Here is a 25465-nt window from a genome sequence, read left to right as displayed (position 1 = left end):
ACACTGCTATTATCCAAGTCGGCAAAAGGCATCCAGCGCATCCTTGACGGCTTTGTGGACTTCTGTGAGGCCCATGGATTAGAAATCAACACCACCAAGACGAAATTCATGGTCCTCAACCCCCCACAGAAATTTCACTTTAGCCCAAGCATTGCACAGACCAAGCTGGAAAGAGTAAAAACTTTCGAATACCTGGGAATTGTGTTAAATGACAAATTCACCTGGAGCTCACATCTGGAGAAAGCTGCCCTTAAATTGACCCAGCATTCGGGAGGCATAATGAAGCTCTTGGCAAGTAACAAATCCTCAATTAGGCCCATTGGCCCTCCACTACAGATTTACAAATCACAGGCCAAGGGGGCTGTTACTTACGGATCTGAACTTTGGGGCCTTGAAAAAACAACAGTGCTGCTGAAGGTGGAAAACAAGTTCATCCGTAACCTTGTTGGGCTACCACCAAGCACCCCCCTTGTCCCCCTCAGGATGGACTTAGGCCTGTGTCCACTCGATGAGGAATTGGCCCTACGCCCGCTGGCCTTCTGGCGCAGATTATGGACAACCCCAGAACTGGTCAGTTACAGGGAAGGTCTCCGGGAGGTTCTTGCTATTCCAGGAGCTCGAAAAATAAAGTGGCTCAATTCCATCAAATTGGAATTGGAGGCCCTTGGCCTCTCAACAATGTGGTCGGACCCCCTAAACATGTGCCATACCCTCTCTAAAAAGGACTTAGCCAGGACATATCGTGAAAGTAAACTCTCCCAGATACTTAGCCACCAACATCTTGGGACTTTAACAGCTTCCTTTTTGTCCCACAAGGTGAACTATAACATGGAACAAACTTTGGACAAAATTTATCCCACCTTATTGAGAAAGTTATACCTTCAGTGGAGACATGGATCTCTCCCCATCAGAACTCTTACATCCAAATGGTGTCATGATCCAAGCAGTACCTGTCCAGCTTGCAGAATTACGGAGGAAAGTGAGATCCACATTCTTTTTTTCTGCCCAGCTTATCGGGAGATCCGAAGGTACTGGATTGTCCCCCTATGCAGGAATCTTGGATTTAAGAGGTGTCTGGCCGCCTTTAGAGTTTTAAAAACCGATCTGTCAGAACATATTGTGTTTGTTATGGCCAAGTACCTGGGCGCCCTCTGGTCTATCAGAAGGAAATGTCTTAAAACACAGACCTGAGTGCAGACCGGTTTCTGGTATACAAGGACTCTTTTTTCAGTGATGTTTTTATGAATTTTACAACTTGCTGTATAAAATTTTTAAATGAATTGTTTTTAAAAATTGTCTTTTATGGTAAAATTTTTACCGAAATAAAGATTTTTGAGCTTGGTTACCAGTCCGGCCCTGATCCTGGGCGTTCCCACGCATCCACCCATGGTTTTTGGCACATTGCCAGATTTTCTAACACTAGTATGCCTGGGAATGCATCAAAATGACACGCCTTCCCAAGGGAAGCGTAACGAGGAGAAATACGTTTATTTCTCCTAGTTATATCCTCTTCCTACATGTGCTGCATTCTGCCTCAGAGGATTATTTTGGTGTAGGAAGGTGTCCCTCCAGCACAAAAACAATCCTGGCTGTAACACAGTCACACTTGTAAAATGTGCAAGGGTGCCAGTATTGTCCTATTACGTATGGTAATCTTCATTACTCCGGGTCCCGTAGTCCTCGACACCTTCGCGACTCATTTGTGTTCGAAGGTGTCGAGGACGGAGGGACCTGGGGGTAATGGAGCTCGGCAAGCACAAGTGCATCAGTGAAGTGGGAGGTCAGGAATGCGCCATATCTTTAGCGATATGGCACATTAGTGTCCTCTCCATTTGACACTGCTTAGCAAGGTGTCTTACTGCGTTGCACCAAATATTAGTGAATCTACAGCTTGAGCTTGAGCACGCACCAAGACAAAAATAAACGCATGGCTCTACTTCCTTTGAAAAAGGTGAAGCAGTGACACAACGCATCTGCCCTATGGGCAAGGGCCATCGGAAATGTTCTGTAAAAGTGGGGTAAAAGTATAGCCCTAATAAGAGTGCGCAAACGGGCCATCATTTTATGCTGCCACAAAAAAGCACTGGCTAATGCACACGAAAGAGGAAAAACTGCACATCATTTGAAGAGGTGCAACACGGTGCATAAGAACACCTTGTTGCAAATGTCAAGGAAAAAACACAAAAAGTCTTCCCTAGGCACTTTTACATAATCCAGCCTGTGTTTTTATAGCACTCAATGTCAGTAGCGGCCCATGGTGGGAGTGCTGCTTGGCGCTGACTTGGGACGGGGAAGGGGCAGGGTGGGGGTTAGTAAACTACGGATTACGGCCGATTAGAGGTAAGTAAACATATAAATAAATGAAACGGATTTCGTTGCGCGCGCTGCATCGCATTTGGCGATGCAGCGCGCGCAACGAAATTTGTAATATTTATTTATATGTTTACATACCTCAAATCGGCCGTAATCCGTAGTTTACTACCTCCCACCCTGCCCCGCCAGCCCACGTCAGCGCCCAGCAGCACTCCCACCACCGGCTGCTACTGCTCAATGTGTTGCTTTGCAAGTTTTGTTCCTTTGACTCTCCAGTCCTTGTTGGCTTTCCTTTGAATGGAGGAGGAAGGGCACGCTAGATAAACAAGACGGTAACTACTTTCCCTATCGCTCTTGACTGCAAGAATGAAAGGCAGAGTCACTAGTGAGAACATTGATTTCATGGGACACAATAAAAAGCGCCCTTTTCTAAGGGTTTACTAGAGCATCTTTCTAAACTGGGAACACCATGCTTAGGTCCCATGTTTGTCCTTGGTGAGAATGGGTTATAAGGATTAAGGAAGCATTAACGGCCCTTTCTCTACAGCATCAAACCATGAATTGTATGGATGTGATCCTTACTACAGGGAATAAGATTATAAAGCAGCTTTCTCAAAGGTGCACGCTTCACTTCTGCCAGTATTCCTAACACGTTTATCATAGTTTCCATTTTAACAGTCTGCTTCTGGGCAACTTATCTTGTGAAATATAACTAATAGATCTGTGTTTAAGCATTCAGCGAGATATATTCACCCTGTTGTTGCAGACCTACTAATGTTAAAATTACCTTTGATGTGTGAGAAGGGGTGGGGCCTCCAAGGGATGAGGTTAGCTGTGGAGAGAGGGATTCGAGCCCATCACCACCGGCCAGCAAGAGAGAGAGTGGGGGGGAGGGGTGAAAGAGAGGGGGGAGGGTGCAAAGCTAAGCGCTGTCCAAGTAGACACCCCCAGGGTCGTAGTTTCATGGTGATATTTGGGGTGTTACACCCCCTAAAAATGCATGAGGTAGAAATTGTTGGTTACAGGAGCTTTATGTCAGGTATGGGGAGGCGTTTGTCAGATTTCACTTGGGATTTTACCATACGCATGCACACAAAAACACACACACACAGTCTCTCATCTCAGTTCTTAAGGTCATAAAAAATTTTATTTTACAAAATATTGAGTTTCAGGTATCCCATCCAATACACACTTCTCTCCCTTCCTACTGCGCATTAAGCCCGCCTCCTGCCCTGCTTCTCGTATAAGGTATTTTAACCAGCATGATTGTTGGAAAATATGAAACTTGCACCTTCCCAGTCTTATTGACCAAGCTACACCCCCTGGACACCACCCTCCCAAAAAACTGATTACATAGGCTTCTAAGACTGCCTGACATCCTGGAGAGATTGTAAGAGCCGTGATGAACGTCCGCTGCACAAAGCCTGCACACAAGGAGCTGGAAACCTGGATATCAACTCTTCACTCAGACATTGTCTGAAGTGAGCCAATATCATGTGACGCGTTGTGGCACTGTCGGAGCTAACAGGTCTGCTCTTGCTACCCAATAACAAATCATAAAGACCATGCTTATCCCCTGGTAACCTCTGATACATTCTCCATCCCACAGAGTACAGCTCACAGCAGATCTCTAGATTATGCAACCTTGGAAAGTGACATTTATACAAATTGGTGTTAGAGGATGATGAATCATATATAAATCATACAATATGTGATGGGAGGAAGGCTTTTAAATGGTACAACGCAGTGGCTGTTGCTCCAAATATCTTTATAATCCATTGTTTTTTTATGACTATGCCATTCTAGGCAGAGACCTGTCTTATGCAAATCAATACTGACCCCACTCCTCATAGTAACAATTCATCTCAAACCGCTAAGCAAGACTAACTTCCAAAGGAAATACAAGCAAACCCAGGCCAGCTTGTGCTATATTTGACCCTGTCAGTGAGGTGTAGCTTGGATCCTGTGTCACATCGCAAGGGACCTCCATTTGGGCATACTCTTGGCCACTTAGGGTGTTAGATAAAAAAAGGTGATTGGAGGAATGCTTACAAATAATCTAAACAACTGACATTTGCTCTTGGTTGTTCTTTTCAGCTGAATCAGATGTCAGATGATTTTAAACAACTCTGCAACACGTGTAGCGGAGTTTTTAATAAAGGGCAGACCCTTTACTAAGGTTAAATGGGCACCTGCCAGTTGCTGAATGCTGTATTACAGTGTTAAACAAACACTAACAAGATGAAATATTTGCCCAGACAGTGTTAATGAGTGACAATGACAGAATAGGAAAGTAATACTGTCACAAAATGTTATGTCTGTATGTATTGTACGACATAATTTGCCTTTTATTGCTGTAGCATTTATTCAACCCTGATGCAAAAATTGGACCTCCCCTGCAGCATAAATCCCGTGGCCCTGAATATAACTTAAGGAAAAGGCATCACCATTTCTGTAAAGGGATTGTCTACAGCGAGCAATTTTTGAGGACAGCTGAGTCCGAGTGCAGGTTTGGCAGCTTTGATGCCATTGGCTGTGATGAAGCACATAAACTGATTAATCCTTCTAGCTCACACATAAAACGGATTTTGAAACCTTTTAGAAAAAAATTACAAATGTACATAAATTGTGCTAAAAATACCTTGGAGAAATATGAAAAACAGATCATGAAAAAATGTAGTTACTGCATCATAAAAGCATACAGAAGAGTGTAGGTTGAATAAAACCATTAATTAAAATAGCATAGTATCGTGATTTACTAAATTGTGTTGGTATATTTAATATGTAGTAGAAAAGTGAGAGTGACACTCACGTATTACAAAAGTTCATAAATCATCTTCATTAAATAACAATGTGTGTGAAGAATTATTGAAACTATGTAATTTAGATGGTATTATGTGTGTTTTTTAAGAGTCTCATTTTAATAGTTTATGTTTTGAAATATTTTTATACATTGATACTTTGAAAATGTAGTAATACGCCATAGCTATACATGCCAATTTCAAAGAAAATAAATTACTTTATGAGTGCAAATGAGTTTAAGAATCTCAAGACTCTAGAATGAAATGAATATTTCAATTCTTTTATATTTTATATTTCATGAACCAAATTAAATTTAGGCCTGCATTTTCCTTACTTGCTTGCATTTTGTTCTCATGTAACGACTTCTTAGACTTACAATGTAAACTGAAACTATGTTTCATAGTGATAGTTCCCATGCACATACTAGGATTACTTGTAACTTTTTTGTTACTTTGGGAACATCTGCCAAGAGATATTGTTCTCTTGAACTCACTCATGTGCTTCTCCAAAAGGACCATTGTTGAAAATAATATACACTGGATGGTTCAATGACTTACGAGATGCACCACCTTTTTATTATAATATGTCTTCTTTATGCTGCTTGACAATCGCCCTATAAAAACTAACCAATGGATTGAGTGGTCAATCCCGATGAGGTTACCCGGGAGGTTTCACTCCGGAACTTGTAGATAAATAACGCTTTATGATGAAGCCCTGGTGTGTGTATGCGGATGTTGTCAGACGATGTTGCGATAAGTTTGCCCTTTCGAGAATTTTGCCCTGAAAATGTGGTAAAGCATGAGGATTGCGATGCTTACCACATTAAATCTAAATTTTCCGGTGCTTAGAAAGCATTTTTCAATTATCACGCTGGGGCAGGTTTGAACAGCTGAAGTTTAATGGGATGAGAACCTTATCACAACCACTAATTATATAAATACTGCACCACGCCTAACTGAAATCTGTGTGCAGACAGGTGCTTACGCAGGGATCACAGTTCTTCGAGGCATTTGAAATCCGCCCATTTGTTTCTTTAGATGGTGGAAGTATTTTGCCCTGTCAGGTAGACTCAGGTTCTTCCAGTTAAGGACTGCGGGCCTTACCTTTCATTATCATGCCACACAGGGGCAATGATACAGTAAATCTGCGTGGACTGAGACGAAAGTGCATTCGGAAGCAAATTACAGATGTGACGGATAATGAGCAGAAGCAAACAGGCTGGAAGCCTGAGCGCCGTCTGCCTGCCTGCGCAAGACTCATAACGTCTTGATTAAAAGCCGCAAAACATCTGCCTGCGCCACATCAAACATCAGAAGCGCGAGAGCGAGACAGACGAGGAGACAGGAGGAAAGATGGCGAAGCGCGCGGCACGCACCTGGATCAGCGACAGGTCCTCGAGCTGCAACCTGAAGAGGTAGTTTCTGCAAAACAAGACATAAAATACAAGCATTAATCATAACGCCGAGGCACGCGGTGCAGAGCAGGCAAACAAATCAAGGAGAGATGAGAGGCATGTGTTCTGCTAGTCTGGAATATTCTGTGACAACGCTGCCAGATGACGGGAATGGGACATTTTTTTCCTTTATTCGTTAGAGCTAAACAAACCCTGTTTTTCAGCGGTAACATGAACAGTTCTCGAGCATCAGGGAGGTTTCAGTAAAGGCAACCCAACTGTGCATGAAATAGGTAGCAATGACGGAGACATCTAAGACTTTAGATGTTTCAGCACAGTCTGAATACTCCATAGCATACACGTGTGGTGGTAAACTCCCTCAAAGCACAAACCCTATAGACAAGGGAATGTCTTAGATTATCTTTCCCTCATAAATCCCTGAGGTAAAGGATGCAGCACGTCACAGAGGATTACATTTCATCTCCTGCATCTGCTTTGTTGGGAAGATAAAGCTAAGGGGACAGTTTTTTTTAACACTAGAAATTGGGAAAGAGTGAAAATAACTTTCTTTTTAAAGTTTTTTTCTTGGTATTCAATGATACAAGATATTTGAAATTCACTGAGAAATAATTGGTATATTTTTTAGTGGGTGCTGCACATAAACTGAAATATTTTCAGGACGGCAAGGCCTGTCTATTCTGAGGTACTTTATTAACTCCCTAAAATGATGAGAATCTGCAGAGATGAGAGGCCCACAGTTCATACAAACCCTGTGACCTGCACTCAGAGGCGCAACTAGAGCCATATTTAGGCGGGGGCTACCAAAAATTTCGGGGGGGGAGGGCTAATTCTTCCAGTGATAGAGATACACAGGCTCTAAGAAGGGTTGAAAGAACAACAAAACTTATTACCAAGTAAATGGTCTTTTAAAGACCTGCTAAGTACTCAGGTGTGGCTGTGTGTGTGCCCGGAAAGCTGTCTCAGGCCGGGCTGACACACAAGACAGGTTGGGGGGGAGGGGGTATGGGGATGAAGCCCTTCAGCCCAATGGGCGTTACACGACTGCCTGTGGTCTGATACCTCCGGGTCTTGCCAGCGCTATATAAAACGCCAAATAAATAAATAAATAAAGCAGCAGAGTATGTGGACCTTCACATAAGCGATTCCACTGATCCCTGCCTACCACCATGACAGAATACGCAGCACTGTGAGCAATGCCACAGGACTGAATGCAAACAGCCCTAGAAGGAGAAAACCTTACCAGGAGTAAAGGGAGATGGGTAAGCCAATAAACTCATGGGGAAAGCCGCGCCAGAGCCAAGTCAGAAGTCTGGCTTGGATTGTAGAGCAAACATAGGAGCCAAGCCTTCAAAGAATTGGCATGTGAACCAAGTAACAGATGTTACTTAAATTATGAGAAGCCTCTTTAAAATTCAATATTTTTTTCAGTTTCAGTTTAGTCATTTAAGATTTTATTTCTACATCGAACACTATAAAAATAACAGCTTCTGAACTGGGAAAGATGTATTTGCACCTAAAAGCTCTAACGACCTTGCCATGGATGAGCCAAGAAACAATTACATTTGTAATATGCACTAGACACGATTGGTTTTGATATCATATATGCATAATTTCATAGTCTTTTTAAACGTATGGCCTAGGCTTTTGACAGTCCACAGTCTGAAATGAATTGCTTCAAGGTGCACCATTAATGTTCCAGTCAAAGAAAAGGAGGCCCAGGGAAGCCATTCCCTTGGAGCAAGTGGCAAGGCTGTGGTAGGAGTAAAGGTTTCTTTCTGCACCATCCGCATTTCAGTCACTGAGCAATGTTCCTTTCTCTCAACAGTTTAACACGAAAGAACAATGGTTTGTGTCTACTTGTTTGTCATGCTGTCAATGAGGGCAGCACCTGGTTCAATAAAGGGCACTTGCTGGACGCTTATAGGATGTTAAATCAACTGGGCACAGTGAAAGACACATTTCAAAAGAAAAATGCTATCTAAATGCATAGGGGCAAATGAAAAACAAAAAAGCATTTGGAGCATAAAGGACATTTCTGCTGAATAATAAAACCATTCAACGTGCAAATAATGTAGATCATTCGATGTTTAAGTCAATATCTCCAGCCTTCCCTAATTTAGAAAACATTTTTAGGAGTGACCCAGCACACAATTTAAGAAAATGAAATTTAGCAATAACAACGGAGTCACGGAGATGCTACATAGTGCGCTCAGGTTACAGATTTATCCCTAAAAACCATATCTGCAAACAGCAGCTCCCGGCAGCCATGATTTATTTGCACTGCTTTTCAGGGGAATGAGATCAAGCAGAAAAGAACACATTCAGGCTGGAGCCACGGCCGTGTACAGCATCCCTCTCAGCTGCCATCTCTTACTAGGAGGCAGATTTTTCAAAACTGCGTTAAGGGTGGAAAAGGGGGAAGGCCTGGGGCTGTGGTCTCAGTCCTGTTATGACTTGCCAGACCCATGTGTGTCTGGGCGGAGGGGGGGGAGGGGCTGGGCCAGACACAGACATCTGCCATAAAAAAAACTCTTCAGCTTTGCTTGGCTCTCACACCAATAGCAGAACATAATTGGTACTTTGTGGCAGAATAAATATATGTATGTATTTTGGTGAAGCAGAATCCATATGCCGTTCCTAACTCAAAATCAAGTAGAATCAAGCATTTGCAATGCAATAGGTCTTGCATTTGCGAGAGTTTAAGCTATTGGCCTTGTAAATGACAATGCCTTTTATTTATCTGTTTTGATAATTAACACATAAATAGAAGGCATTGTCATTTACAATGTCAATAGCTCAAACTCTGGTGAATCCGAGACCTATTTCACTTCAAAGAAGCAGCCGCCATTGTCCCGGGCTGCTTGGAAAGCGAAAGCATGCATGGCGCACTAAATGTTCCAGGAAAGCAAGTCGTGCCTGCAGTAGGAGAAATTCATTAAAAAAAATAGTGCTGGGGGCGTGGCCAAGATGGCGGGGTGAGCGGACGCTTCTTCCCGCAGCTCCTCCGGCCCGACTAGGCCCGAGCCCTTTTTTGTTAGCTTCTCTCCCCCCGCTGAAGCTCAGCGGCTGAGAGACGGGCGGCGGAGACCCTGGGGCACACATTGATGCTACTTTGGCCCCGATCGCTCCGGCGGAAGCACGCTAAGAGACGATAGCCGGACGGTGGAGCGCCTTGGAGGCGGAGCAGAGCGGGGCGCTGTCCGGGTGCCTCGGCTGGGGCGTGGTGCTGATGTCTAGCGATCTGGAGTGGAGCTCGCCCCGGTACTCGACGGGGATCGTCAGAGGGACAATTGCTGTGTGACATCGCTGAGCGAGGACCCTGCCGTGTGATCGTGGTGGTGCTTGGACTTGCGGTGGAGGCCTCTCACGTTGTGCGGGCCCCGGCCCCGTGGCCAGTTGGCGACAGTGCTTAGGATTGGAGCCAGGTCTACTGTTTCTCTTCTCTGGCTGGACGGCCCTGGATAGAACTTTCCTCTGTATACCTGGCTCTTAGAGTGGCCCTGGTGGCATCGCCGGGCCTTGACGATCTGCCCGGCCCCGCCCAACCGCCATCTTGTCTTCACGGCGACGGTGACGCAGCCCTCCTTCAGTGTCGCCTGAGGTCGTCTCCTACACCTCTGCCCCTGCACGGCTCTCCCTTCCTGCGGGACGCGCCAGCCGGGCTTCCCCCGGCGGGGGTCTCTGTTGAAATTTTGGCTGGGCACCGAATGGCCCTCTGCGACTAGACTGGCCCGCCATTTTGTCATCTGTGGCGCAGGTCCCCTGGTGTCCCTGTCTGGCCGGGCGTCCCCTCTGGAGGGGCTCTACCGAACGTTGGGGACTCATCGCAGGCCGAGCCTGCTGCAGGTGGCCGAAGCCAGTGTTCCTGCCTCAGTTGAGTGCGACAGCATACGGGGGATGAATGTCCGGAAAAGGAGGATCGAGGAAGGGGGATCGCACCCTGCCGGACATGCTTAGCAGGGCCCAGCAACAGCGAGACAGGGCGCAACCATCTCCGGGCTCTTCCCGGGCTGCTTCGGACCCGACCGGGGGTGAGCCCCCCATCACGAGGTCCTTCATGGAGGAACTGTTTAGCACGCTTAAGGCTGACTTCCAGACGCTGAAGCAGGAGGTGGCCAGTGAAGTACGCGAGGTCCGCAGGGAGGTGGAGGGCCTCGGCGAACGGATGGAGACGGTGGAGGCAGCGGCCCAACGTCGGGACGACGAGATTGTCCATCTGCAACAGGACGTTCTCCGTCTCAGGGAGCAACATGTTGAACTCCAAGCCCATAACGAGGACCTGGAGAACAGGTCGAGGAGGAATAATATACGGGTACGGGGTGTACCGTCTACGGATGAGGGAACAGACCTGGTGGGCTACTTGCAGGACTTGTTCCGGGAGATTCTGGGAGAGGCCGCGGACTTCCCGATCCGCATCGACAGGGCCTACGGAGTCGGCCGACAGCGACAGTCGGCGGCACCTCCGCCGGACATCTTGGCCTACCTCCCTGACTTTCCGGTGAAGGAGCGCATCATGTCCGAGGCCCGCAGAAAACAACCATTGACGTTCCGAGAGCGACCTGTGGCGCTATATCAGGACCTGTCTGCCATCACGCTACAGAAGCGCAGGTCCTTCAAGATTGCAACCGATTTCCTGCGAGAGCACGAGACACCGTACTCCTGGGGGCATCCCTTTCGTCTGATATTCCGCTGGAACGGGGTACTGCACCAGCTGCGCTCCTTGCAGGATGTCTGCAGCGTCTTGGGTCTCACGGCTACAGAGGAGGATGGAGCAACACCGTCCTGGAGGCGCTCGGATAGAGGAGGGCGACGGCGGTCAGCGAGGAGGAGATCAGCGGCGAGCGTTGGGCGACCTGACTCGCCCACCATCAGAGCGGACATGGCCAGTGCTCTGAGAGAAGCGGCCAGGGACTCGGCTGCCACGAACGGTGTGGCCTTGACGGCGTAGACTCACTCCGGGGGGAGATGGACATAGCTTCTTCGGTGCCAGGTTTGGGGGTCGGAGGGAGGGCCGGGGGGGAGCGGGGAGAGCGAGTGGCCGGACGTCCACTTTTGGTACTTTCTGCAGACTTGTCCGTTTTGGGACTTGACTGGGACAATGGGTTGTTTGTGTTTGAGAGGGAATTTGGCTAGTTAATGTTAATGTTAATGTTAATCAGCATTTATTGAGCGCTCGTACGCCCAGAGGCTTCATGGCGCTATAGAAAGGAACAAGGCGCAACAGTCAATTAGTAGAGATGAAGCAGCTCAGTGATGTGCCTGAGAAAAGAGCCAGGTCTTCAGGGAGTGTCTAAAGCTGAGGATATTGTCGCTCAGTTTTAGGTGAAGGGGAAGAGAGTTCCAGAAGGCAGCTGCAAGGTGGTCAAAGCAGCTGCCTCCGAGACGCTTCCTCTTGTACGGAGGAACAGTCAGGAGGGATTTATGGGTGGACCGGAGGTTGCGGGAAGGGCTGTATCTTTTAAATAAGTCTCTAATGAATAGGGGGCCAATATCATGTAAAGACTTAAATAGGATGCACCCGGCTTTGAAGGCCACGCGTTGCTCAACCGGCAACCAATGTAGCTGTTTCAGGCCAAGTCTGACTGATTGCCTCCTAGGGATGTTCAAAAGAAGTCTGGCTGCTTGGTTCTGAACCAGCTGGAGGCGTTTAAGCTCTCCAGTTTGGAGCCCAAAGTAGAGACTATTGGAAAAGTCCAATCTGGACAGGACCAGGGAGATGACGATCTGTGTGAGGGCAGCTGAGGAGAAGAAACAGGCAATTTTTTAAATTTTCTTCAACTGGAAAAAGCTGGAAGACACAACTGCTCCAACCTGTTTTTTTAGGGAGAGATCCTCGCTGATAAAGATACCTAGGCTCTTGACCGAGGATGACTTAGATGGGGGGGCGCCCATGCTGGAGGGCCAGAAGCTGGGATTCCAACTAAGTATACTCTGTCCAGGCAAGACCAGTTCGGTCTTGCCTGGGTTAAGTTTCAAATGATTGCAGCTCATCCAACTCAGAATGTGGGACATGGTGTTTTGAAATTCTACCACAGAGTCCTTGGTGTTCAAAGGAAAGATGAGCTGCAAATCATCAGCATAGTTGAAGATGGTTACCTTTGCTTTCCTGAGGGAGTATAAAAGGGGGCGTAGGTACAAATTAAAAAGCAGAGGGGACAACGAGGAGCCTTGAGGTACTCCGCAGATGGTGGATATAGTAGGAGCCGTGAAGGAGCCCAGTCTGACCGATTGAGTTCGGCCAGTGATGAATGAGCGGATCCAGCTCAGCGCAGGGCCCCTAAGGCCTGCCTGCTCGACACGGTCGACTAAGATGGTGTAGTCGACCGTGTCGAACGCAGCAGAGAGGTCCAGTAGCACCAGAGCTTGGTGGATCCCTTCGTCTGCGTTCCGCCTCAAAGTATTCAGCACTGAAAGAATGACCGCTTCAGTAGAATGGCAAGGACGGAAGCCAGCCTGATTAGGTGCAAGATACTCTGATTTTTCCAGAAATGTGGAAATGCTGTCACAAACGTGAGCCTCCAGAAGTTTGGCACAGTATGGCAGCAGAGATATGGGTCTGTAATTAAGCGGATCTAGCGGTTGGCTCCTGCCTTTTTTATAAGGGGGATGAGGAGGGCTTTTTTAAAGTTGTTTGGGACTTTACCCTGTGTGAGCGATCCGTTCAGCATGGAAAGTAAGCCCCCGGGGATGCTGGTACCCACTTCTAGTTGCCATTGGTTCGTTTGGGGTGGGGTTGGGAGTTGTTCAGGGGTTGGGAAGGAACCGTCCGGTATTTCATATGTTAACGCTTGGTCCTATTTTGCCTGTCCTGCGCTGCTGCCCTGCGCCCCTCCCCCGCCAGCTGCCTGCCCGCGGCATAGCGTCTCCAGGCCCTGGGAGGTATGTCGTCCCTGAAGGTGGTGACCCTTAATGTTAAGGGTCTGAATAACCCTGTAAAGCGCAGGGCGATTTTGTCTCTGCTGGAGGGGACACAGGCTGATATATGCCTCCTGCAAGAAACCCACTTGTTGTCCCGTGATTGTCACAGAATGCGCTCTGCCAAGTTTCCCACCCAGTTTTTCTCCTCTGCTGCGTCCAAGACTGCGGGGGTGGCTATTCTGCTGTCGAGCTCCTTCAGGGGGGAGGTGTTGTACAAATTTGCTGAACAGAAGGGGAGGCTTTTGGCATACCGCCTCCGCCTAGGGGACACGTTGTTTACTATTGGCTCCTTATATAGCCCAAATGACCATCAAGAACGCTTTTTAGATTCGGTGCTGGTGGACGTAACTGCCTCCCCTGATCATCATGTCATACTAGGGGGTGACTTAAATATAGTCTTTGATTCTGCATTAGATAGATCAGCGCAGCGATTCCCGCAAACTGGGCAACTTTCCCAGGCCGGGAAGGCCCGAATCACTGACATGGATTTGCATGACCTTTGGCGCACCCTCCACCCTACAGATAGGGATTATTCCTATTACTCGCATGCGCACCGGACCTACGCACGGTTGGACTACTTTTTGGTTAGTGGACCGATGCGTGCCGCTGCTACGGCAGCGGACATTGGGGTCCTGACACTGTCTGATCATGCGCCGGTTGTGGGCACGTTTGCGTGGCCGGCGACCTCCCCCTCTCGGGGGGTGTGGCGCCTTAGGGACACCCTTCTGCACAAAAAAACAGTTGTAAAGCATATTGAGGAGGCGATCCGGGAATACCAGGCACACAACAGTAACTCAGACACTTCATTGGCGACACAGTGGGCGGCGCTGAAGGCGGTTCTCAGGGGGGAGTTTATCTCCATCTCCTCGGCAGAAAATAGGGAGCGGCAGCGTAAGAGGGAGGAGCTGACTTCCCAGGTCCGGGAGCTGGAACAGGTCCATCGCCGTACGGGAGCTCCAAGGGTTTGGAGGCAGTTGAAGGCTGCCAGGAAGCTCCTATCGGCGCTGGACATGGACAGGGCGGAATACGCAGCGTTGCGTCTGAAACATGCATTCTACACAGGGGGAGATAGGTGTGGCAAACTCTTGGCACATAGGCTTCGTGTCGCGAACCAGCGTAATGTGGTGAAGGAACTCTTGGGTGCCGACGGGGTGGCGGTTTCTGGTGATGCGGCGGTGGCGGAAACTTTTTGTAGTTTCTATGAGGCGCTGTACGCCGGGGAGCCCCCCTCGCCGCGGGATGCCGTGGAATATCTGGAGTCCGTGACCCTTCCGGCGCTGGACCCCGCTCAGGCGGAATACCTTGAGCGCGACATCCACGTTGAAGAGGTGATTTCCGCGATAGCCAGACTTAAGCACGGGAAAGCCCCGGGCCCGGACGGTTACACGTCCCTGTTTTACAAAACCTTCTGCCCGGTTGTGGCACCTATCCTCGCCCGGCTGTTTAACTCCTTCTCCGAATCAGGAGCCATCCCACCGGATCTCCTGAGAGCGACGGTCTCAGTGATCCCGAAGCCTGGGAAGGACCGGGCCTTATGCGGCTCATATAGGCCCATCTCGCTCCTGAATGTTGACCTCAAGTTGTACACGGGGATTCTAGCGTCCAGGCTGGCCCTGCACCTCCCGGGTCTAGTTGAGGCCGACCAGGCTGGCTTTGTGCCTGGCAGACAAACTGTCGACAATACTAAACGAGTAGCGCACATTCTGGAGAAGGCTTCGCGGATCCCAGGCGAGTGGATGCTGCTGGCGGTGGATGCCGAGAAAGCCTTCGACAGGGTTCACTGGCCTTACCTCGAGCAGGTGCTCAGGAAACTGGGCATCGGTGATAAATTCTGCTCGATGGTTTTCAATTGTTACAGGTACCCTTCAGCGACGGTGAGGGTCAATGGGTGCAGCTCCCGTAGTTTTGCAATCGAGCGGGGCACTAGGCAGGGGTGCCCACTTTCCCCACTCCTCTTTGCTCTTTACATGGAGCCGTTTGCCCAGAGGATCCGCCAAAACCCGAACGCGATCGGGATCAAGATGGGGCAGTATGTTCACACGGTCAGTCTTTATGCGGATGATGTCCTGCTGACCCTGGACGATCCCAGGAGGTCCCTTCCCGCCTGTATTCACGAGTTGGATGCTTTTTCACGAGTGGCAACTTTTAAAAAGAACATGGGCAAGTCGGTGGCTCTAGATGTGTCTCTGGCCGCGGATACTAGACGGGACCTTCAGCGGCTCTTTCCCATGCAGTGGTCATCATCCCTGGTGCCATACCTGGGGATTCTGCTGGCGCCGACGTTGCCAGAGATGGTAACGGCTAATTACGCCTCTCTTAGTAAGAAGATCAAGGAGGAGCTTGGCCGCTGGAGCAAAAGCCTGTTGTCCTGGCTTGGCAGGATTGCTGCGGTCAAGATGACGGTTCTGCCCCAGATTCTATACCTTTTCCGAGTCTTGCCGCTCCAGCCTCCAGTGGGTTGGATCAGGCAGACGCAAGCTGACATCGCACGCTTTGTCTGGCAAGGCCGCAAGCCGCGGATGAAGAGGGTTCTTTCCACGCTCGCCCCGGAGGCGGGGGGCCTCGGTATTCCGGACCTCCGGAAATATTTTCAGGCGGCGCAGTTGCGCTACCTTGTGGAGTGGAGCAGGTGGGAATCCGATAAGCACTGGCTCTTTCAGGACCAGGCGGTGGCAGGGCGTACCCTCCAGGAAGTTCCATTCTTGCGCCGGGTTCACCGCCCCCCCAACCTTTATGCTTCCTTTGTCACGAGGGTTCCCCTGAGGGTGTGGGACACAGTTTGTGAGGTTCGGGAACTCACCACGTTCCCCTCGCCTTTTACGCCAATAGCGGGTAATCCTGATTTCTCCCCTGGGATGGAGCCGGGCGCTTTCTCCCACTGGAGGACGGCGGGCTGCCGAGCGCTCTTTCAGATTTATGGGTCGGAGGGAGTGGTCCCCTTTCAGCACTGGGCACTTCAACCCCAGGTGCGGGACACCGCTGATCGTCAGATAACACCGTATGAGCGGTGGCTGGCGACCCGCGCCTCCGATGCTAAACTGATCACCGATCTCTACAAGTTCTTACAGCCCCCTCCGTTTCACTACTATAATGCGGGCAGGGAACGATGGCACGGGGAATTGGGTAGGACACTTAGCCATAAGGAGTGGGACCAGATTGCACACCGTGCGAGACACTCGGCATATCACACTGGCCTCACTGAAACATTCACCAAGGTGTCCACGTACTGGTACTACACCCCGGAGAGACTGCACGAGATGAACAGGCATATCGAGAGGGAGTGCTGGAGAGGTTGTGGTCAGGTGGGGACCCTTTCACATATTCTTTGGGATTGTCCCTTGTTGGCCGCTTATTGGAAGGAAGTTCTTGATGAGATTGATGTGCATTTTGAAATCGAATTACTGCGCTTTCCGGCGTATGTATTGCTGGGCCTTCCTAATGGCCTGATGTACCCGCTGAAGTCCCGCAGGGGCAGGCAAATCGCGATAGCGCTGGGCTCTGCGGTTCAGAACATCCTAATCCACTGGCGCACCACCACAGTCCCCTCCATCACTGGCTGGTTGCACAGGCTCTGGCATGTGCTGGGTATGGAAAAATTGTCACTCACGGTAGTGGGGGAGGTGGACCAATTTGATGAGCTGTGGCAACCCTTTCATGCGCTTTTAACTACGGAATTTAGGGAACTCACCTGTCCGAGGTACCTCAGGCTTCTAAGGTTGACGCCACCGGTGATTTCAGCTGACTAGGAGGGGCAACGGGGCTGGGCTCATGGTGGGGGGGCGTGGTGGGAGGGCAGGTAGTGTTATTAGCGGTACATTGGACGGGGGGAGTTGGGGTGAGTTGGGGTGTTTGGGGGGGGCTCTAGGGGATGGTGGGTTGGGTTTCTTTGTGTTATTGCTTATTTCTCTCTGCTCAGACTGATGGTGTTGACTATGCTCAGATTGGAGGTGTTGCTTATATTTAGCTTTTCTCATTTGCTGTTGCTTCCTTTTCCACAGCGGACTAGTCCACCGTCGCACTCATAGTATCATGCTCATCTTCTTCGCTTGAATGTATGTAACCCTAACCTCCTGCTCCCTCTCCCTATGTTTTTGTCTTAATAAAATGCTTTAAACCTAAAAAAAATAGTGCTTACAGACTAAATAAGACGTGTAACAACGAAGTAAAAGGATCAGTCCTCATGGAAAGTTACAAATGAAGACAATTTGGTATTAAGGAGGGATTAACGTGCCTATTAATGAATCAGAAACCCGCATTGGCAAAGGACAGTGACACAAGCCAATGAAAAATATGGGTCGAGAGAGTGGGTGGACGTTCAAGTCCATACTCGAATACAGCATGCCTTCGCACAGCAGCCCATGAGATGCCCAGGCTCGACCTAAAAATGGAATTCACTTATTTTACACATGTCAACATTTCAGCTATGAAATTGAGGAGTTAGTCTCCAAATCAAGGATTTGTCAGGTGAGTATTAGTTTTCGTGCTTATTAAGAGATGGAATAGGAGGAGTAACCCTCCTGTTGTGGAACATTTAGGCTGTGCATCTAGAAGGCCAGTTCTTCCACTGGAGATGTAGTGTAGTTCCTATTTTCCCTATAGGCCCTGCGCATTGGAATAACATAAACAGCAGTGTAGACGTAGGACTGAGGTCTTCTAGGTCTCTACTGACTATGTTAGACTAAATTTAGGTTTGCGCCAGCTAGCTCAGAGGTCACTGGAAACTTTCTTGACTGAATAGGAAGTGATCAGCTTCCCTGGCTCAGACAAGAAGGGATTCAGCTTCCGACAACCGCATAAACATGACAACTTTGCTCCCCAGAATAAGAGTCAATCTCTAGAGTTGTGTGAAACAATAGACAGCTATTTCACTCAGTCAGTTGTGCATATTTAATTTCACCAGGGTGCAGAGAATAGAGAGACGGGCGTTTTCAATAAAAGGTATTATTTATTGAGCAGTCTTCCTTCTCATGCAAGAGAAATGAATTGCCACAATTGCAAGACTTGTTATAATGAAAAGTGCGTACAGTAAAAGGAGTATTACGAAATAATACTGTAAAAGCATTGATATGGTTTCTTAGCCATAAGATAGTTAAAATGAATAAAATATATACATTCATATATACATTGGCTAACGACCTCAACTGGTGCTTCTAACTACGCCTACCCCGGTGTACCTGACCTAAGTCTAATACGTGGGAGGGTGTAAGTAAGTAGCAGTTTAAGTTAAGTTGGTTTTGCCAAGAGTTTGATTCAAGAATTCTCTCTAAGGGTTTAGTCAGCACCGTACCTCTGGAATAGAATGTAGGAGGTCTGGTATCTCCCTCTCAGGACCCGATATCCCAGTCACCCGCAAGGGTAGGCTGGAAACGCTGGAGCTGGATTTTCTCGGCAGGAGAAAAGACAGCGTCTTTCTCAGCGCGTCAAAGAGGAGGGGCAGCGTCCGTGGGCTTCTCGCATCTGCTGGGCTCTCTGCAAGGGGACAGCTGTTCTGCTCCAGTATTCACCACCACCGTGTGTTTGCTTAAGGCAACGTTGGTATATTTATACCTGAAAGGTGCTGAGTTTGAAGTTTTTGGACATAAGACATCAATAAAGATGTCACTAAGAACTGGTCGTTCTTACAGTGCTCGCAGGAGTTCTATTACTAATCAAAACAAAGCAAGCAGGGCTTTCCCAGGTTGCTTGGGGTTTGGTATGTCGAAAGAACTTGGTGTGCTCTTTAGGAATCTAAGGAAGTGGCTTCTGCTGTGTCATGGGCTGCAGAGGCGAGTTACTGAAATATGGCTCTGATTATTATGCCATTATAGGGATATTTATTGATTATAGCCGTATAGGGGCATAAGGTCACAATATTGATCGGGTTCCTAGATAAAACACATCAGAGAAAGCAAGGAAAATAAAGAGTACATCGGAGGAAAGAGTACCTGCCTGTGTCACAGTACCAGAACAGCCTCATTCATGCATTACAATCATACAGTCACTAGAACCAAGCAGTCTCATACGAAAGCCTGTTAGGAATACTAGAACTAGGGACTAGTGCTACACATCAGCAGTGCAGGGAGAAACCATCAACAGTGATTCAGAGCTACCCCACTAGTAGTAACAAGCTTTGCAAATGTAAATTCAACAAACATAAACCAGTGCTGCTCGCCCTCTACTGTCTTGGTCCAAGAAGAATAGACATTCTTAAGGCAGTGTTATACAGCACATCTTTTCTTCCTAGCTAGTCTTGTGTTTATAAGTACTAAAAATACATACATGGGTGCAGCCAACATTAAAGAGCAGCTACAAAGAGTAAATTGCTTCAACAGAAGATGACTTCCTCCTACCTTATTTTGTTCAGCACATAATCTAGGAGCTTGTAGTGCAAAGCCCTCAATACCACTCTACTGTTTGCTGCCAGAGCAGACAGGGCCCTTCTCTCATAGCACTATTTATTGTTCCTCAGGTTCCCGCCACGGAAAAAATAAATACTTTTGCCAGGATGACGAGTTTGTACTATGGAGCCCACAACACCACTCAGCTGTTCACCACCAGAAGAGGTGGGGCCCAAATGTCAGAGTGCAATTTAGAGCGCCTCAGCTTCCAGTCACACTGGAGAAAGAGGTACTGTTCAGAGGATGCTGTGGAGACCGAGGAAGAGTGGGCCTGTCTGCGACCATCCACGGTCCAACAAGGCCAGGCTGTACCCCATCTCTTTCACCCACTCTGACTCATGGGTAAGTGAAAATCCAGTAACATCACCACCATTACCGCTATCATTTCTTCTTGACCTACACTTGTTTGCGTCGTCTTCCGTGAGTGGCCATGACGAGCAGTCACCCTGAGGGGAAGGAGTGGAAGGATTGTCAACGACCCACCAATCTTCCTTTGGGGTCCACTTCTCCTCCCTCCGACCCTCCTCCTCGTTACATTCCTACCCCACCCTGGCTTCTCCCGATCGGGGAGGAAGGGAGACCGGGACAGAAAGTCCGCGTTGCCATTGCTCAACATTTTCCGATGTTTGACCACGAAGGAAAAGGGTTGCAAATACAAAAACCATCTAAAAACATTGGGGTTCTGCGATTTGTTCTTTTGCATCCATTGAAGTGGTGTGTGGTCTGTGTATAACACAAAGGTCCGTCCTTCCAGGTAATACTTCAACTTCTCAACAGCCCATCTGATGGCCAATCCTTCCCTTTCTACAGTGGAATAGTTGCGCTCTCGGGGATGAAGTTTACGACTGATAAACAAGATAGGATGTTCCATCCCGTCTTCTCCTTCTTGTGACAATACAGCTCCAATGCCTGTAGTGGAGGCATCTGTCGCAAGCGTGAAGGGTTTTTCAAAGTTGGGCGGAATCAAAACGGGGCTTGTGGTTATTGATTGTTTGAGAAGCTGAAAGGCTTGTCTTGCCTGGGGAGGAGGGGATCCTAGGTGTACAGTTGTTCTTTAGAAGGTCTGTCAAGGGGCCAGCTACTTCAGCGAAATTGTCAATGAATCGTCTATAGTAGCCTATAAGGCCTAAGAAGGCTCTTAGCTCACGTTTAGTCGAGGGGAAAGGAGTGTTCTGGATGGCTTTTACCTTCTCTTCCTGAGGGGAAATAACACCCTTCCCCAACATAAATCCCAAGTATTTAACTTTAGGGAAGGCTGCTCTGGACTTTTTAGCATTGACATGTAAGCCAGCGGCCTGCAGGGACTTGAGAATTTTGCTTATGTGTTCCAAATGTTATTCCCATGTCTTGCTGAACACAACGATATCATCAAGGTATACCGAACAGAAGTCTTTATGGGGTTCCAGGACTTCGTTCATCAAACGTTGGAAGGTCGCTGGGGCCCCATGGAGGCCAAAGGGCAGAACATTAAACTCAAAGAGACCCTCGTCCGTGATAAACGCTGTTTTCCGTTTATCTTGTTCTCTCATGGGGGACTTGCCAATAGCCTTTTGTTAGGTCTAAAGTGGTTATAAACCTCGCTTCCCCTATCCTTTCACTTAGCTCATCTACCCTAGGTATAGGGTATCCATCGAAAGATGAAATGGCGTTTAGAGCTCTGAAATCCATTCAAAATCTCGTGGATCCGTCAGGCTTAGGCACCATCACAATGGGTGAGGACCAATTGCTACGGGAGGGCCGGATCACTCCTAATCGGAGCATTTCACGTACTTCTCTTTTAATGTCCTGTCGCCGGGAAGCCGGGATTCTGTATGCCTTTTGTTTTACGACTTTTCCCTCTTCTGTATCTATCCTGTGCTCTGTGATGTGCGTCCGTCCGGGAAGATCTGAAAATATTCCCGAGAACGGTCTCAAGTGTTGTAGAAACTCTTCTCCTTCTGTTACACTCAGCTCAGGGTTTATAGGCAATTGATCTAAGGTTGATTTGTCTGTTGTTACAGGCATACCAAAATAGTTAGTCTTAGGGGGTGGACCTATCCATTTCTTTAGGATGTTTATGTGGTAGCATTGTTGTCGGGTAGGAGACATTTGTAATCTATATGTTGATTTACCTAACACTTCGACTACAGGATAGGGTCCCAACCATTCGCTCTTCAATTTGTGTGTAGAGGAGGGAAGAAGCACTAGAACCCAGTTCCCTTTCTCAAACTTTCTCCATTTTTTTTTCCTTTGTCATTGAATTTTTTTTGTTTATGTTGACTCTTGTCTAGATTGGAGTACGCTAAGTCTCTTAGCTTCCCTAGTTTCGACTTTAGCTGCTGGGTGTACTCTAGTATGGATCTCTGTTCTTCTGTGTCCTCCTGCTCCCAGGCCTCTTTTGTTATTTCCAATAGGGACCGTGGCTGTCTGCCGTACAGTAGTTCAAAGGCCAAACAGCCAAGACTGCTTTGTACTTGGGCCCTTAGTACATATAATGCTAAAGGCAACAGCTTGTCCCACTCTTTGTTTTCTACCGTTAGCATCTTCTTTAGGGTGGCTTTTAAGGACCGGTTGTACCTTTCAACCAAACCGTCGGTCTGCGGATGGTATGCAGAGGTACGGATTTGGTGTACATCCAACAGTTTACATACTTCCTTCATCAAGCGTGACACAAAAGGAGTCCCTTGATCTGTTAGGATCTCTCTGGGAAACCCTACTCTCGAGAACACCTTTATGAGCTTCTCAGCTACATTCTTTGTTGTAGGTGAACGTAGTGCGAAAGCCTCTGGAAACCTCGTACTATAATCTACCATAACTAGGGCGTATGTATTTCCCCTGGATGTACGAGGAAGGGGACCTATCAGGTCTAAACCAACCCGTTCAAAAGGGTTCCCAATGATAGGCATTGGCTGGAGAGGTACCGCTGGTGGTTTGTACGCGTTCTTTTTTTGACATATCTCACAACTCTTGCAGTACAACTCGGCTTCCTTATATATACCTGGCCAGTAGAAATGTTTGGTCAGGTGCTGTGTCGTTTTCTCTGCCCCTGCATGACCTGCAGTTAAGTGAGTGTGTGCGTAAAAGAGAATCTGGTCTCTAAAGACGTTTGGCACTACCAGTTGTAAAGGGTCGTTGGGTTTACCCTCTCGGTATAGGAGGTCATTTTTAATCCTGAACCTAGGGTACCTGGGGTTACTGGCTGTGTGTGCCACATGGGCTGCCTCCCACGCATTGAGGAGGGTAGCATTGTTACATTGTGCGAATTTAAAGCTCCTATCCCATATCCATGGTTCAGCTGTTATCAGGGCACTTTTGATCGATCTGGAACTACCTTCCCCCCTAAGTTCCGATCGGAAGAGGGACAGGAATTGCGGGTTGTCTACCCCTAAAATCAAGTCCTCTGGTAGCGTCTCCACCACCCCTACTTTAACCTTGCACAGGTCTCTACCTCCTCACGAGTGAATGGTGATTTGGGCTAAGGGGTAAGGTTTTACGTCCCCGTGTATACATCTTATGTTCACTATAGAGTTAGGGAGAATCTGAGAGGGGAATACAAATCTTCTATGGACCACTGATTGTCTACACCCTGAGTCTAACAATGCCTTCATCCCTTTTCCATTGACCAGTATACGTACATAGAAGGAGGGTCCCATCTCTGCTGTGTACATCACTGCCTTGGGGACATACCCCACCTCCATTGGTTCCTCAGGTGGTTTTCTTCGGGGACACAGACGAGGGATGTGTCCCCACTCACCGCAGTCAAAGTTTTGGGGCCCCCTAACAGGAGGTATGTCCATACGAAATGGCTTCATTTTCATTGGCTCTGGACTGATTTTTTTCTTTTCTGGCTGCTTTCCTACCGGAACTGCTTTGGGGGTTTTATCATTCTCCCAAAGAAGGGTGCGGGGTTGAGCCCGGGAGTATGTAGCAGCCATTTCGATAGCTTGGGCGGCCGTAAGTCCTGAGTGCTGTTTCAGCCATCTTTGTGTTCCATAAGGAAGTGCCTCCAGGAATTGTTCTAGATATATGCTGGTCATTATTTCGTCTTTCGTTCTTTGTTCTGGGCGTAACTATTTATCTGCAGCCATTTTTAAACGTAAGTAGAGTGTCTTAGGGTTTTCTCCTGGTACCCCTTTCTCCTTACGGAAACGCACCCTGTAGGCCTCAGCGTCTAGTCCCAGATGGTCTAGTATAACCTCTTTTATGGCTGGATATGGTGTGTTCCCCGCATGGTTTGCAACCTAGTAGGCTGCTTGAGCCTCCCCAGTCAACAGTGGCGCTAAGAACAAGGGCCATTTTTCCTCCGGCCACCCGCAGGCACGAGCTACTCTCTCAAAGTTTGTAAGGAAAGCATTCGGATCCTCCCCTCGTACATACTTTTGAAGCGACACTCCAGCTGGATGAGCCATGGGCGGGCGTCTATCGGCTACGGGTCCAGAACCTGTGGTTTGAACAGCCTTCTGCAAACCCTCAATTTGGGCGGTGATAGCATTCTTAAAGAGTTCTCGATCCGCGTCTGCTGTGGTTATTTGTCTTTCTATGGCCCACTCGAGTTTCTCTTGTCCTTTGATGAGGTGGTCGATTACTTGTTCCAGCAGAGGTGGCTGACGGACAGTGGTAGATCCCACTTCTGACACCAGTTGTAATGTGGGTTGATTGATGGGCCGGACACTCGTTATCTTAGGATAAGGATTTATTAGTGATAGAGTCTTTCTAGTACGGGAAGACAGTCTTTTCTTGATGTACTCCGTGGGTATTACTGGGGAGGGTTCCTCTTCATCGTCCTCGGTCTCCACTGTGTCTTTTCTCCGATGATTCCTCTCAGGGGAGTGGCCGAATGGAAAAGAGAAAGAGAGGAAGCTGTCAGGTCTCTGGGTCGCATGTAGGGGTCACCAAGGGGAACCAGGAGTGAAGGACACCGGTGCTAGTGCTGTACAGAATTTCAGGTGGTGTGACGCTGTGAGGATGGCGTGTCAGGGAAGGTAGGGGGTGGACGAGGGTAACCAAGGGAGAAGGGGCTTAATTACACTATGCACACTTCGCTACCGATTAAGGAGGAGAGTTGACCCGCCTCCCAACCCAGCTTGTAATACGCGCCCGTACCTGCTTCAGCCACACTCCTCCCTCAGGAGTGTGGCATGGGGCTTCGTGGGGACGTTGGCATCCTGGCTCGCCTTTGTGCTCCTCAGCTGGGATCCGTTCTCCGCTCTCGTCTCTCCGCTCGTACCGCCGTTCTCCTTCACCGTCCTCCGGGGCGTCATCACACGCCGGCTCCTTCTCTTCCGGTCTTTTCACCAACCGGGCGAAGCTGACGTCATGAGTGGGCGTGTCCTCGTTGTCCACACACGCCCAGTTAAAGGCGCCGTCCTCGTTAGTGTTCGCGTCGTCTTCCGTGAGTGGCCATGATGAGCAGTCACCCTGAGGGGAAGGAGTGGAAGGATTGTCAACGACCCACCAATCTTCCTTTGGGTCCACTTCTCCTCCCTCCGACCCTCCTCCTTGTTACAGACACCCTGTGACAGTTTACTGTAGTCACACTGGCTCCTGTCTCTCTCAGAGCCTCCATTCTCTGTCCACTGATGGTCACCCACTGCCCTTACTTTTTAGCGATCGCAGGCAGGGGGTTCGCTGGATCATCTCACTGTCCCCTGGTGAAACAAAT

The 25465-nt window shown here is 48.4% G+C and overlaps 1 protein-coding gene across 1 annotated transcript in view; it reads right to left on the bottom strand.

Annotated features, from left to right (window-relative positions):
- Window positions 1–25465, bottom strand: part of SEMA5A (semaphorin 5A) — a 1998383-nt gene that overhangs the window by 1196437 nt on the left and 776481 nt on the right. The window contains exon 5 of the mRNA XM_086965275.1: window positions 6491–6536. Coding sequence (XP_086821401.1) covers window positions 6491–6536 — 46 coding nt within the window. The remainder of the gene's footprint in view (window positions 1–6490; window positions 6537–25465) is intronic.

The sequence above is a fragment of the Lissotriton vulgaris genome, chromosome 4_1 (assembly GCF_964263255.1).
Source record: "Lissotriton vulgaris chromosome 4_1, aLisVul1.2, whole genome shotgun sequence".
NCBI lineage: Eukaryota > Metazoa > Chordata > Amphibia > Caudata > Salamandridae > Lissotriton > Lissotriton vulgaris.
Note: the sequence above shows the minus strand (reverse complement) of the source record. Positions and strands in the feature narration are given on the sequence as shown.